A 14,446-nucleotide genomic window follows, 5' to 3' on the forward strand; every position below is an offset into this window, starting at 1 on the left:
GGGAGTGCAAAGGTTTAGCACCACCTTACCTGAACCGGCTCTTGAACTATCATGGCCACTCGTTTGTTCTACACCACAATCCGATCCAGCCTGCCTTCTTGGTGGCGTCCGCAATCACGCAGAATGGGAAGTATATACTTGCTGAACGTGATTTTGCATGAACACGGACATACACAACTACCCAACCGTCACAGCCATATTTCAAACCCAACGTTGACCGACTTCTTTAGGTGCAGTCGGTGCAGTTGGCGCGGTGGCTGGCTGCAATGATAAGGTAGCTTACGCCGTAGCTTCTGCAATGAGCCGCCGCTAAAGGCGCTGCTGTACCATTACCGTAATGAAGGCGGCAACGGCGGTTTGATTAGTAGCAGTAGTACTTTTTATTCGTTAGCTAAATAACGCTGCGGCACCATTCAGTGCAAACTAGCATATGTAGATTTTTTATCTTCCTAACTTTTCACGGGCGGCGCCAAAGGGGGTAAGGGTAAGGTTTTAGGCAAGGGAAGAATGAGGGGTGCGGTGGCCCCTCAAAATTTTCACCAAGACCCCCGCCTCCCATCGGCACCTGCTAAAAAAATTGTGCCACCAGACTTCAATGCACCTCATCAGTCATGGGGCTACCCTACTTCCAGTGCGAGAGGCAGCATCGTGCTAGACACATTTACAGACGCACACTTTGTCCTTTTGAATGCCCCGGCCACTTCTACACGTCGGTGGGATCATTCCAGTGCTCCACCGTATACGCCCGATCTCTCGTGGTGGTTGGGCATGTGTGCCGTTTCCTGGGACCGAGAACCAGACTGTTGGGGGAGTGATCACCACCCGCTGATAATTGGTTTGGCAGCGAATAGCCAGCGCCGCCTCCGCCGCCGATGCTACATAACCGACTGGGACTTATTCCGCAAGGAACTCGATGCCTTGATTGCAGCTCCATCGTCTGACCCGTTGCAGGTGTTAAGCAGAGCTGTACAAGCCGCCACGCAGTCCAACTGGGTGGAGGAGAACAGGACACCTCCGAATTTACATCTGTTGCGTCTGTGGGCAGCACGCCGTCGGGCAGAACTAGCCTTAAACCAAGATCCGGCCGCCGCTGAGCTTCGTGATAACCTCAACAGACTCACCGCAGCAGCGCGTCGCTGCGAAAAGCGACTCTCCCGGGAACGGTGGATGGACTGGTGTGCGTCCCTCGGCCCATCGTCTTCATCCGCATCGATCTGGCGAACGTTCCGGAGCATGGAATTAGGCGCTCGCATGCCGGACCCAGCGGCCAGTGCGTGTCTATCTTCTGGATGCACGCCAAGACAGTTCGCTCCAGAAGTAGCTAAGGCTTTCTTCCCAGCGTACGACCAGGCCCCACCACGATTCGACTGTCCGTATAACCTACCTCCGGAGGTTGGTGTGACTCCAAGCCAGTCAGACATCGAAGGCATGCAAGCGCCGTACACGATGGCGGAGCTGCAGGCAGCAATTGGCCAAGCAAAAGTACGCAAGGCGCCTGGACCAGATGGGATCTCTTATGAAGTGTTCAAAAACACCGATGGCGCTGCCCTACAGTGGCTGCTGGACACGCTTAACGTAATTTGGACGAGTGGAGAGCTGCCGGAATCATGGAAGCATGCCGAAGTGGTGCCGATACCAAAGCCAGGAAAGCACCCGGGCAACCTCTCTAATCTTCGGCCGATCGCTCTTACGTGTACGTTGTGCAAGCTTCTTGAACGCATGTTGGCGTCGCGTATCTCCTGGTGGCTGGAAAAGCACGCCTGGTACCATCCGGCCCAGATTGGTTTTCGACCGCATTTGGGCACGGAAGATGGCCTGGATCATATGACGTCAATGGTGCTCGTGGGAGGGAGAACAAGCAGCATTCGAACCCTTCTCGCAATGGACGTTCATAAGGCCTACGACAACGTCAGCCACTCTGCCATCATTCGCGTAATGCAATGGCTTCAACTTCCGCCTCGTGTGTGCGACTTCGTGGTGTCTTTTCTGGCACACCGTACCTTCTGCATCCGAGTCGGCAAGGAAAGAACCGGGCACTTTGTCACGAAAAGGGGTGTGCCGCAGGGCTCGGTGCTGGCTCCGATACTCTTTAATATTGCCCTATTGCCCCTCGCGTGGCAACTAGCAAGCATTCCAGATGCCTTCTTCCTCCTGTATGCGGACGATTTGACTGTGTGGACACTACATCCAGACCTGCAACGCCAGCAGCATGCACTCCAGAGTGCTCTGGACAAGGCCTCGGACTGGTGTGCGCGCATAGGACTCACACTATCGGCCACGAAGACGGCATTCATGTCTATCACCAACAGACGAGGTCGCCGTCGCCTTCTGCAGACGCCTATTTGTTTGATCCTAAATGGCCAAGGCCTCAGCACTGTATCCACTATCCGTGTGCTCGGAGTCGAACTGGACGCATCTGGCTCCGCGAGTGCATGGGTTCGCTCTGCTCGTCGAAAGAGTGCTAATACCCTCCATCTCATTCGACGTATTTCTCAAAAAACCGGAGGTGCTTGCTCTCGAATGGCCCGTGTTTTAGTGCGGTCGATCCTGCAACCTCGGCTTGTTTATCAAGCTCAGTTTCAACGCCTCACATTGAGAGATTGGGACTTGCTCGAAACCGCCAACCGAGATGCCATGAGGGCGATCACATGCCTTCCTCGGATAACACCTATCGCGACCCTCCAGGCGGAAGCGCAGCTCAATACCATCGACGAAATCGTACACCAGCGTCGAATGGCTCGCCACCTAAAGAGTCAAGCTGTTCCTGCGGCGGCGGCTCTAGCTCACTACTATAATTCAACGCTGCCACAGCCTGCTGCACCCTTGCCAGAAATCCCACCATGGCTCAAGGCACAGGCCAGCGACAACCGACCACTGACTCGCCTGCGACAATCCAACCGACAAGTGGAACAGGAAGCCGTCGTCACTGCCGTCGACAACTCACTAGCGGTATACGTAGATGCAGCTATCGATAGCTGCGTTTTGCACACCAGCCTCGTATGCCCCACGCTACCTGAAACGCAACATACATGCTCCTATGTTACAGAGGCACCATTTCCATCAGTGTTGGCGGAGCTCGCAGCTATACGGGACGGCTTAACACTCATGATACCCAAGGTGGATTGCTTGTCACTCAATAGGCTGCTCGTCTATACGGACTCCACGCAGGCAGTTCGAGAGTTGCGAAAAGTGAGCAGCTCCCTCGATATAGCTTCCGATGTGCATCGACTAATTTACTCGTGCGCCTGCCCTGTCCGCGTATTGTGGACCCGTCGGTCTACACTGGCTCAAATGGCCGCAGATGCCGCTTGCCATCCAGCGGAAGTTCAACACCCGCTGCCTCTACTTCGTTTGTCCCCAAAGGACAGCTTGCTCCTGCATAAAGAAACCCTCCGGCGCTCCACGCGTGCACTCATTCCTCCGCGTGGATCGGACCTTCCCGGCGGCTTAACTCGCCGAGAGGAGGTTGCGCTCAGGAGGATTCGTGTGGGTGCCGCGTTGACTCCTGCCATCCGGGCTGCATGGACATCCGGTGCACAGCCTCCCCCAACGACATGCCCCTTCTGCGTTGCTCCAGCCACAGAAGCAACGATCGATCACCTACTTGGGACCTGTCCGGGCCTTCACAAGGCTCGCACCCGCCACCTACGAGGCCTTGACTACCGCCCCGGTCGACCACCCGACTTAACGCGCTGGACGCACGGGCCGTTGCATCGACCGCTCCTGGCCTTTATCAGCGAATCTGAACTCTTTCCTTTTATTTAACTTATGCCGTAGGGCATACTGGCGCCAATAAAAAAAAGAAAGCCCCTAGCAATTTCGCGGATTTGGATTTACGGCCGTACTTCTCGGGAGTTCACCGTGCATGGTTCCGACTCCTCGGCGAGGAAGGAAGTAATTGGGCGAGTGAGTTTGGGCCCTTTACGGGCCCTGGACCATCGCACGGCCATCGCATTGCGCCTATGTGTCCACACCACGCAGGGCCAGGGCACTGGCACCCCGGTTCACACAGCGAAGCTGAGCGTCCAGATCCTGCGACGCAAGGAGGTCCTCCCGTGTTCTGATGGCGGGCTGCCCCTGCGGGGGAGGATCGGCAGGGCAGCCAAAGAGGAAGTGGTCTAAGGCGGCGGGCGACTCTCCATAGCAGGGGCGTAGCCAGATATTTTTTTCGGGGGGGGGGGGGGGTTCAACCATACTTTATGTATGTTCGTGCGTGCGTTTGTATGTGTGCGTGTATATATACGCAAGCAAAACTGAGAAATTTCGGGGGGGGGGGTTGAACTCTCAACCCCCCCCCCCCCTTGGCTACGCCCCTGCTCCATAGAGAGTACACTCCGGAGTCTGCGACGTACGTTATCACAGATAATCACTGGTCCGTCCGCGGCTGACAAGCGCAGCACAGGTATATATGACCAACCAATGGCCTGATAAGTCAATAACCCGAAGAAACAAACCCTCTAAGCGTACAGCTTTTAGCGAAGAAAAGCAGGTCACCTACGCGAATCTGTGCATCACATTTTCGCACTGACACGACCACGGTGGACGCGACGTATGGACGATGGGCGTAGCCAGAAACTTTTCTCGGGGGGGGGGGGGAAGCAGGGAGGGTCCGGGGGGACATCCCCCCCAATTTCCGCCCCCCCCCTCTCAAGAGCAAACATATTCAAAACAACGCTGAGGTACCCCGCCTACCTGCCCCTGTGATGGAACTCAATTGTGGGTGCGCCCCCTCCCCCCCCCGAAAAAAATTGCGGGCAGTTTGCACTAAGTCGCGCAAAGCTTTGTACAGCGAAGCACGGACTCATCGCCGCTCGTAATACCCGTCGACCTACACGTCTAGCTTCGAGATGTGCGGCTTCCTCAGTCGTCGGTGGGCGTGGCTTAGCTACTGCGCATGCGCGGCCTGGACAGGTGGTGCGGTATCTGGTCGCTAGACGACGCGATGCTTGCTTCCTTTTTCTTTTTATCTTTTTTTTTCTCTCTACTTCTTTCTCTCTATCTCTCTTTTCCTTTCTGGATTTCTTTCTCTCTATTTCTCTCTTTCTCATTCTTTCTGTGCTACGTTTTACCAGAGGGTTTTACTCTCTCCCCTCCTCCTTTCCCTCCTCCTCACCATCACAGCTCTCCTCCTCACGCTCTCTTCCTTTTCCCACCCCCTTTCTGAACTATACAAGGCTATGCTGTGCTCCGCTAGCGCGCCTGGGTAGCCGAGTGGCAGTGCTGAGCAGTATTGAAGATACATGTATCTTAGATACTATCTTAGATACTCTTTGGGTATCTTGTATCTGTATCGCGATACGTCTCGCAAGACGAGTATCTGTATCTGTATTTCCCATACATTCAATAATGTATCGTGTACCTTAAGATACAAGTTACCGCTATCGCAAAACCACGTGTGAAACAATTATCGCTGGTTGAACTCGGCTTCTCAAGCTGGTACTAGCGCCACTAAGCCACCTAAATAAAACTAATGACAGCGACATAATTTATCTTTCCGCCAGAGTCCTCTGATGAGAGAGAGAGAGAAGAAACATTTATTTATGTCATGGCTTAGAGTGGTTAGGGTGGGTGGTGCCCCCCTTCCAGGGCCCCACTGGCTAGAGCAGACGATGAGGTTTGCGCGCCGCTATTGGTGGAGTAGAGTAACGTGGCAGTGCGTGCTCAGTCTGGACAGAAACAAGCTCGCGAACGTCTACGCCCAGCCCACGTAGTTTTTGTTGTTTCAATTTTTTTTTCTTTTTAGCTGTCAGTTCCATGACACTTGCTCTTAGTCACGGTCCTGCGCCGCGTACTCCAACTAGAGGTGAGCACGGGCTCCGGGTAGCCCGAAAGCCCGACCCGGCCGGCGGGCCCGGCTCGGGCGGGCAGACGTATTTTCACCTCGGGCCCGGGCCGGGCTTGGACTACTTGGAGTTTTGTCGGGCCGGGCTCGGGCCCGGCGCAAAGCCCGAGTCGATCAAGCCCGAAATATACAATGAGCGGGACTTGTTTTCCAGCACGCATACAGCGCCTTCTCCGCGACCGCGACCGCTTTTCTTTTCCATTCGCTACTTTAAAGGACCCCTGACAGCAAAATTTTTGTTGGTGACTTTTTTACTGTAATTTGTAGCTTTGGGTCTGGTAATCCCTAAGTTAAATCGTAAATGCTCTAGCGTATCGTATAACTAATTCTAGCGTAGTTAATTGTGACCATTTTAGCGTCACTTCAAAACGCCCGCCTAAAAACCACAAGAAACTAGCGACCCATGCGGGGAGCGTCAAAGACCACGTGCACTCAAGCTGTGGTGACGTAGAAAGCGCGGTTTTCAAATCGGGGCCCCGCGATGTGGGTGCCTCGGTATCGGTTAAACCTGTTAAGCGCGTGACCCCTCACGAAAACTACCTCGAGAGCAGCCCGACAACAAAGCGAGAGGGGTGCGGAACAATAGGCCTCGCCGGGTGCCAGTCGTCGTATTGTGCATGTGCGCCCCGCAAACGCACGCCGCACGCTTCGACACAGCAAAGAGAGTGAAAGCATGGCTGGCAGTCGGCTCCAAACACACTCAGAGATCGTCGACGTCATTGTTACTAGCGTATCGTCACTCGGGGTGATTTTTGTGCAATGTATCACACCGAACACGTAGCACTAGTGTCGATGTTGCAGGGCAGCCGATTTTTTGTTTTTTCTCCTACGCTGTTTGACATCGAATTAAAATAACTTCCACGCGACGGATGCCGTTCAAATTTGGCCAAGAAGACCTATGCATACCAAGCGATCGAATGATGGGCACATCTCGATCTTGAAATTTGATGTCAGTGCTCCTTTAAACAAAAGGGGAGCAGGTAAAGCACTGACTCTGTTGCACTCCGACAAACAGAGAAGTAGTATAAGTATTCTGTGGTAACACCACCTGAGCTAATGACGGCGCCACGCGACTGCTCGCGTTAGATTTAAGGCCAAATCCCATATGAGTGAAAATCTGTAGTGAGGTTTTTGAAGCAATGCGGACTGGCCAGCAATCTGAGCAAATCCGTTTGCAGATGACAGTGGTCAAAGTGAGGAAGAACCTGCCACAAAAAAGCAATGCTTGCAGTTGTTCAGCGAGTGGAGCGACAGCGGTGAGAATGTAGCAGTTACAAAAGATGAGCTCTCCGATTATCTCTCTATGGAATCGCCCTCCTGTCCATCTGAAGTTTTAATCGTCTGAAAAAACAAGCAGCAGAGGTATCCCAAGCTTGCCAGGCTGGCAAAAAGATATTAACAATTCCGGCAACGAGTGCAAGCAGCAAACGTAACTTCAGTTCGGCGGGCTACACTAGTGACTCTAGGCTACACAATGCAAAAGCGCCGCACTTCGTTGAAGCCGGGATCGCTGGACTAGTCGCTTGCTGTTTTTGCGCGACAATTTGTAATCTGTGTAGAGACCGTTCGTCGTGTGTCGTTTGATCATATTTGATATGCTCAATAAAATGCCAAATTATCGGAAAACGATGTTTTGTTTCCGCACCGAACCTTCAAAAAGCCGGGCCGGGCCGGGCCGAGCCCGGGATTGTGTTTTCGTATACGTCGGGCCGGGCCGGGCGGGCTCGCAGCCCTTTGCCGTCGGTCTTGGGCGGGCCTTCGACAAAGTCAGCGGGCCCGGGCCGGGCTCGGGCTCGGAAATACGGCCCGTGCACAGCTCTAACTCCAACGAATGCAGAAAATTCTTATGCCGCTTTTGTGTCGTTATCATAGGCGTGTGCAGAGGGGGGGCAGGGGGGCGGCAGCCCCCCCTAATCATCTAAGAGGGGGGGCGCAAAATCTGCCCCGTACATTGACCCTTCTAGTCACCTAAGAGGGGGGGGGGCGGAATCTGCCCCATACATGGACTTTTTAGGGTGGGGGGGCGCTGCGATGAACCTTCGCCCCCCCCCCCCTAATGGGGACCCTGCGCACGCCTATGGTCGTTATTGAAGATGAAGCACGCAAGAATGGGGTTGCTTTGCGTCTCATGGCTTTCACCCACCAGCGATATGAAGGACCTCGTGGATCAGAGGCGTAGCCAGAAATTTTTTTCGGGGGGAGGGGGGGGGTTCAACCATACTTTATGTATGTTCGTGCGTGCGTTTGTATGTGTGCGTGCCTATATACGCAAGCAAAACTGAAAAATTTCGGGGGGGGTTTGAACCCCCCCAACCCCCCCCCCCCCCTTGGCTACGCCCCTGTCGTGGATGTAGCTTTACCTTACATGCGAAAGCATTGACTTATATGCAAATAAGATTCTAAGAACTATGGCACCACTGATACCGACGCTAGATCTAATAGAACAAGCCTTTACCTAACGAAAGATATGTCGGTGTACCATAATCTTTTTTCTTCCTGCTATATGTATTCAAAGAGTATTTGAAAACACAAATACTTTCTTAGCTGTCCTTCTTTCATTCCATTCATTACCTAGGTCTCTTTATTGTTTTTTCCGGTGTCGCGCCACAACGTTGGGGAAGCTTCGCGATTTTTGCCCCATTGTTCTCTCAAAATTACGCGCAGGGCGCGAGTGGCCTAGCTTATTCGGGAGCCTGCGCGAGCACCAGCGATAACGCTGGAAGGTTTGATCCCTGATGTATGAAAGACGACGCGTTCCGCCGATGATCATATTATCGACGACTGTGATTGCCGCTATCACTGTGCAGCGTGCTTTGATTGCACTTTCTTACTTAGTTTCCTTGGCACAAGTTAGCTCAGTAAAGAGTTTCGTTTCTACGATTTGACTGCTGCCTTCATAATCGTCGCTATACCACGTGACAATACAATACGTCTGTCAGGTATGACAAGAGACGTCGAAAAAGAAGAGGAAAGCCGGATAAGAAATCAATGGAATGGGAATAAAGACAAGTGGAAAAGGAGAAAGAAGCGGGAGGCGCGCGAGAGGGACGCCATCTTGGAGGGCTGGCGCGCGCAGAGGAGAACGGCGGTCGAGGCGACGGGGAAGATAGCCGATGGTCCGCGCAGTCTGGGTCTTGCCCCAGTCCTGTGGAGCGGGGAGCCCGCCTGAGTACTAGCCTCGGCGAGCAGCTGTCTTCACGATCCGGTCGTCCAGCTGGCCGGCTGTGCAGTGAGCTACCGGGACAGGTCAGCGCTTACGCCGCCGACCTCGAACGAGCCCGGGCTTGCGGCCACCCGTCAGCCATGCCAACGGTGCCCGGGCCAGGGTGAGCTGGGACGTGCCAGGAGTGCCCGCCGGCACCAATCCCATTCTGCAGAAGACGGACAACGCACGAGTACGTCACCGTGCTTGCGGAGCGCACTTCTACATCAACGGAGACTTCGGTATCGACGCATGCGGTGAGCGACGGTCGGGTGACATCGCGAACGATCTTCATCGTAAGCGACCGGCGGTAGCGGAAGAGATGTGAGGAGGGACGCGAGTAGAACTTGGCCGTGAGAGAACACGTTAATTATTGTGTTTTGGGGACATAGTTATTTCTAGCTATTTATATTCTTCTGTGTGTGTGTAATTGTCTCGTGGAGTATAATGAAGTGTGTGTTTATGTCACAACTTGTCGCCTTCGTGTGTCTATTGCGCGTGCTCAAGCAAACCGTGCCGGGCGTCCTACACATCGTGACAACATTGGCGAGCCTGCCAGGATCCCTTTAAATCTGTCACGTGCCTTGGAGTGTCTTGAGCCGCGGGATGGACCTCGAACGGTTGATGTCGGCTGGACATGCCGCGGGCTTATCAGCAGAGGCAATTATGCGGTTATATGACGAGGAAAAGAAAAGATTGAGAGAGGAGCGGGTGGAGGCGCGAGAAGCCGCGAAGGAACAGGAAGAGATTTCTAAAGCAGCTGATGAACGCGCATACAGAAACTTGATGTTAGAGAAAGAACTAACTGAAAAGAAATTGCAGTTGCGTGCACTGAACAGTGGGGAAGGGGCAGGAGCGGTATCATATACTGCACCCCAGAGGGTAGACAAAGTGTGTCCCCAAAAGTTTATCGCGCCGTTTGATGAAAGGCGGGATGATTTAGACGCATACATTCAGCGCTTCGAAAGGATCGCAACTGCTCAAGGGTGGCAAAAGAGCGATTGGGCAACGGGGCTCAGTATGTGTCTTGTGGGAGAAGCGTTGGCGGTCTTCAGCCGGATGCCAGCAGCTGACGCGCTGGACTACGATAAGTTGAAGGTTGCCCTGTTGCAACGCTTCCGATTGACTGCGGAAGCTTTCAGGGAGAAGTTCAGAACTTCCAAGCCCCAGGAAAATGAGACTGGTCAACAGTTTGCCGCCCGCATCTCCAACTATTTCGATCGCTGGTTGGAGATGGGAAAGATACGAACGACCTTTGAAGACTTGAGGGACAATATGATCGCGGAGCAATTTTTGGCATCTTGTCATGCGGGAGTCACTGTCTTCCTTAAGCAGCGCAACCTGAAGACGGTGGCAGAGCTCGCAGAACATGCGGACCGGTATTTGGAAGCAGAAGGACAGAAGAACTTAGGAAAAAGGAAAGAAGAGAGGGTGACCGAGGAGAAAGAACAGACGCGAAGTTCCGCCAACTGTTTTCTGTGTGGCAAGGTCGGACACAGAGCTGCAAGTTGTCAGCTGGGACGGGCGCGTGGTTCGTCATTGCAGTGCGACAGGTGTGGACGTCGAGGACACACAACGGAAAGGTGCAGTGCAAGGCCAGACCATGAGACGGCTTGCGCGGTTGCAGATGACAGCCCTGGGAAAGATGACAATGTTAAGGCGATGGACAAGCAGTGCAAGTACATGACTAGTGCGGTTATGATGTCTTCGAGGTCGGAAGACACGGAGACGTCAATGCCAGTGGTAACTGGAATGCTACAGGGAAGAGAAGTGTCTGTTCTTCGGGACACGGGGTCTAATACGGTGCTAGTAAGACAGTCCTTGGTGCCACAATCGCAGATCTTCAGATCAGAGAAGACAGTGCGATTGGCGGATGGAACTCTACGCCGAATGCCTATAGCACGAGTCCTGCTTTTGACTCCTTTTTACTGTGGATGGGTAGAAGCTGGATGTGTACAGAATCCACTGTATGACGTAATTCTAGGGAGTGTACCTGGTGTTAGAGGCGTGGACGATCCAGACCCCTTGTGGAGCATCCCCACTACAGAAATGGTAAACGGCATGAAGCAGGGAGCGACTGAAGGCAGCGATGAGGACGGCAAAAGAGGCCGGAAAACAGCCACACGGGAAGCTAACGTATGTTCAGCTGAAAAACCCGCAAGGAACAAGAAGGAAATGGAGAATAAAAAGAATGCCATGGAGTCAATATTGAACGTAACCGCAACTGAAATGAGAGAAAAACAAGAAGCGGACAGCACGTTGCGACGTTCGTTCGAACTTCAAGGGAAGTGGATTCACTGTAACAAGAGCAGAGCCATGCATAAATTCGAGAATGTGGGAGAAGTGCTGTATCGAGTGGTGAAGACACGCGATGGAGGAGAAAAACGACAGCTAGTAGTGCCAGCAGACCTTCGGAGGGCCGTACTCAACCAGGCTCACGGCTCTATTACGGCTGGTCACCAAGGAGCAAGGAAGACGACCACTCGAGTAACAGACGAATTCTTCTGGCCATGCATGCAGAGTGATGTTAAACGGTTTGTCCGATCGTGTGACACGTGTCACAGAACCACACCGAGAGGAACTATGATGCAGTAGAAAAGGAATGTTATTCCTTGGTATGGGCTGTAAAACGGTTTCATATTTATTTGTATGGAACTCACTTTGGGGTACAAATTGATCAGCAGCCATGGGAATATCTAAACCGGGTAAAGCATAACAACGCGATGGTCATGCGCTGGAGCTTAGCACTCCAACAGTATAACTGTTCTGTGCAGTACATCAGGGGTAGAGACAATGTGGGGGCTGATTTTATGAGTAGGGCGATGCATTAAGCAACCAGTGATCATTGATGCAGCCAAAACTACCTTTTGACTGTAGGGGTGGTTCGATGTGGGCGTGACTTTTTTTGTTTATTTTGACTCAACGTGTGACTCAACGGTACACAACGAGGTGAGATGTGTGTGATCGTGAAGTGCGGTGATAGTGAGAAATACACGACGACATGTGACGTGCGTAGTGTTGAAGTGCGGTGATGACGAAGTGAAGCGTCGGTTACGGGCAACGAAGTGAGGTGTGGTGCAGTGAGGTGTGGTGCCCGTTAGGAGTGAAGTTTTTGGCAAGCAAAAACTCGAAAAAGTGGGGGCCATCTTGTCAGGTATGACAAGAGACGTCGAAAAAGAAGAGGAAAGCCGGATAAGAAATCAATGGAATGGGAATAAAGACAAGTGGAAAAGGAGAAAGAAGCGGGAGGCGCGCGAGAGGGACGCCATCTTGGAGGGCTGGCGCGCGCAGAGGAGAACGGCGGTCGAGGCGACGGGGAAGATAGCCGATGGTCCGCGCAGTCTGGGTCTTGCCCCAGTCCTGTGGAGCGGGGAGCCCGCCTGAGTACTAGCCTCGGCGAGCAGCTGTCTTCACGATCCGGTCGTCCAGCTGGCCGGCTGTGCAGTGAGCTACCGGGACAGGTCAGCGCTTACGCCGCCGACCTCGAACGAGCCCGGGCTTGCGGCCACCCGTCAGCCATGCCAACGGTGCCCGGGCCAGGGTGAGCTGGGACGTGCCAGGAGTGCCCGCCGGCACCAATCCCATTCTGCAGAAGACGGACAACGCACGAGTACGTCACCGTGCTTGCGGAGCGCACTTCTACATCAACGGAGACTTCGGTATCGACGCATGCGGTGAGCGACGGTCGGGTGACATCGCGAACGATCTTCATCGTAAGCGACCGGCGGTAGCGGAAGAGATGTGAGGAGGGACGCGAGTAGAACTTGGCCGTGAGAGAACACGTTAATTATTGTGTTTTGGGGACATAGTTATTTCTAGCTATTTATATTCTTCTGTGTGTGTGTAATTGTCTCGTGGAGTATAATGAAGTGTGTGTTTATGTCACAACTTGTCGCCTTCGTGTGTCTATTGCGCGTGCTCAAGCAAACCGTGCCGGGCGTCCTACACATCGTGACAACGTCTAAGACGCTTCCGGGTTGCACATGTTCTTTCGTTGAAGGAAAATTGTTCAAAGAGTGCACGTTAGCGAGTATATCGATAACGAACGCTTTACACCAGCAGATAAGATAAGTATTTTTATGTTCCCTACGTATACACTATGCGTCACAAAAAATATCGCTCCCAGACTTGTTGCTGCTGTACCCGTCCGGTGATTCGGGATTGCGTATCGGTGGTTTACGGACAAGGTAAACCTCCACGCCGGTATTTGCACCATCGTCTGAAGGCTTCTTATTGAAGTTCTTGTGATTATATGGCAACACTCTAGCTGGTCCGCAAGCTGAGCAGCGACTCCCATGAAATACAAAAAGACAAGCAAGGACCAATGTCAGCGAAGTGTATAAAGAAATGTCCTGTTAAGCAGTTTAAATTTCAGTAAGTTGCTTCGGAATTGAACTAATGTAAGTAAAGCTGCTATGGGGGCTAGTTGGTGCGAATACATGGCTTGTTCGAGCTGCCGGGAACTGGACGACTTGACACGGGAAAAAGACACGCATAGATGAAGCGCGCTTCATCCTATGCGTGTCTTTTTCCCGTGTCAAGTCGTCCAGTTCCTGGCAGCGCGAACAAGCCATGAACTAATGTACTTCGAGTAGGAAGGACAGAACTTTTAGGTACTATACTAACAGATATTTCATTGAAAAAATCACAGCATATCCACGGAGTGAATGATGATGAGTGGGCGAAGCTGCGGAGGTTCATCGGTAAACCGTGAATCTTCCGTGAACTCTGCCCAGTACATCATCACCGACCTGAGATCGGGCGCGTTTATACTAAAGGTTCGATGAGAGTTATGACGACTTGCAGCTCACTTTAATTTTACATGTACGCTGTGAATTTTCATTGTTTAGAAAACCATTGCTTTACAAAACATCTGGCGTCTTTCGTTAAGCAGCTGGCGTCTTTTCGTTTTGCTTTAGAAACATCTGGCGTTCTTTCGATTTGCTTTTACAAAACATCTGGCGTCTTTCGTTGGTTTATTTCATCAATCAACGGCGTTTTGAACAAAATTTTTATTGTTTAATCACGCACAGGAGAAATCTCACCAGGCACTACCTTGGAGGTAAACAATGGCTGCTAATAGGAATGAGAGACAGAAGAAGCCGGCTTTTAGCTAACACTTACACTTCTACTTCTACTAACGTTTCCTACTGGAACATGCCAATGGCTGCTAATGGGGAATGAGAGACAGAAGAATTCGGCTTTTAGTTAACGCGCACGCTGCGAATTTTTCATTGTTCAACAACGCACAGGAAAAATCTCCCACCGGCACCACCTTGGAGGTCAAGATCTGGTACTAGCGTTACGACTGGTTACGCACTACGACTACAACTACGAGGGACGAACGGGTGCCGCCGCCGCCTTAAGGAGCTTCGCCCCTAAATTTGGCCACAATTTTCATG

At 52.5% G+C, this 14,446-nt stretch overlaps 2 protein-coding genes and 1 long non-coding RNA gene across 3 annotated transcripts in view; all 3 read right to left on the reverse strand.

Moving 5' to 3' along the window:
* LOC119387486 (cell division cycle protein 27 homolog) overlaps window positions 1–240 on the reverse strand; it is a 39,404-nt gene extending 39,164 nt beyond the window's left edge. The window contains exon 1 of the mRNA XM_037654885.2: window positions 30–240. Coding sequence (XP_037510813.1) covers window positions 30–53 — 24 coding nt within the window. The 5' untranslated portion in view covers window positions 54–240. The remainder of the gene's footprint in view (window positions 1–29) is intronic.
* Window positions 1–14,446, reverse strand: part of LOC119385134 (uncharacterized) — a 332,809-nt gene that overhangs the window by 229,388 nt on the left and 88,975 nt on the right. The gene's annotated exons all lie outside the window — the stretch shown is intronic.
* LOC125757678 (uncharacterized) overlaps window positions 1–14,446 on the reverse strand; it is a 97,258-nt gene that overhangs the window by 39,164 nt on the left and 43,648 nt on the right. The gene's annotated exons all lie outside the window — the stretch shown is intronic.

This window comes from Rhipicephalus sanguineus, chromosome 3 (assembly GCF_013339695.2).
Source record: "Rhipicephalus sanguineus isolate Rsan-2018 chromosome 3, BIME_Rsan_1.4, whole genome shotgun sequence".
In the NCBI taxonomy this organism is placed as follows: Eukaryota; Metazoa; Arthropoda; class Arachnida; order Ixodida; family Ixodidae; genus Rhipicephalus; species Rhipicephalus sanguineus.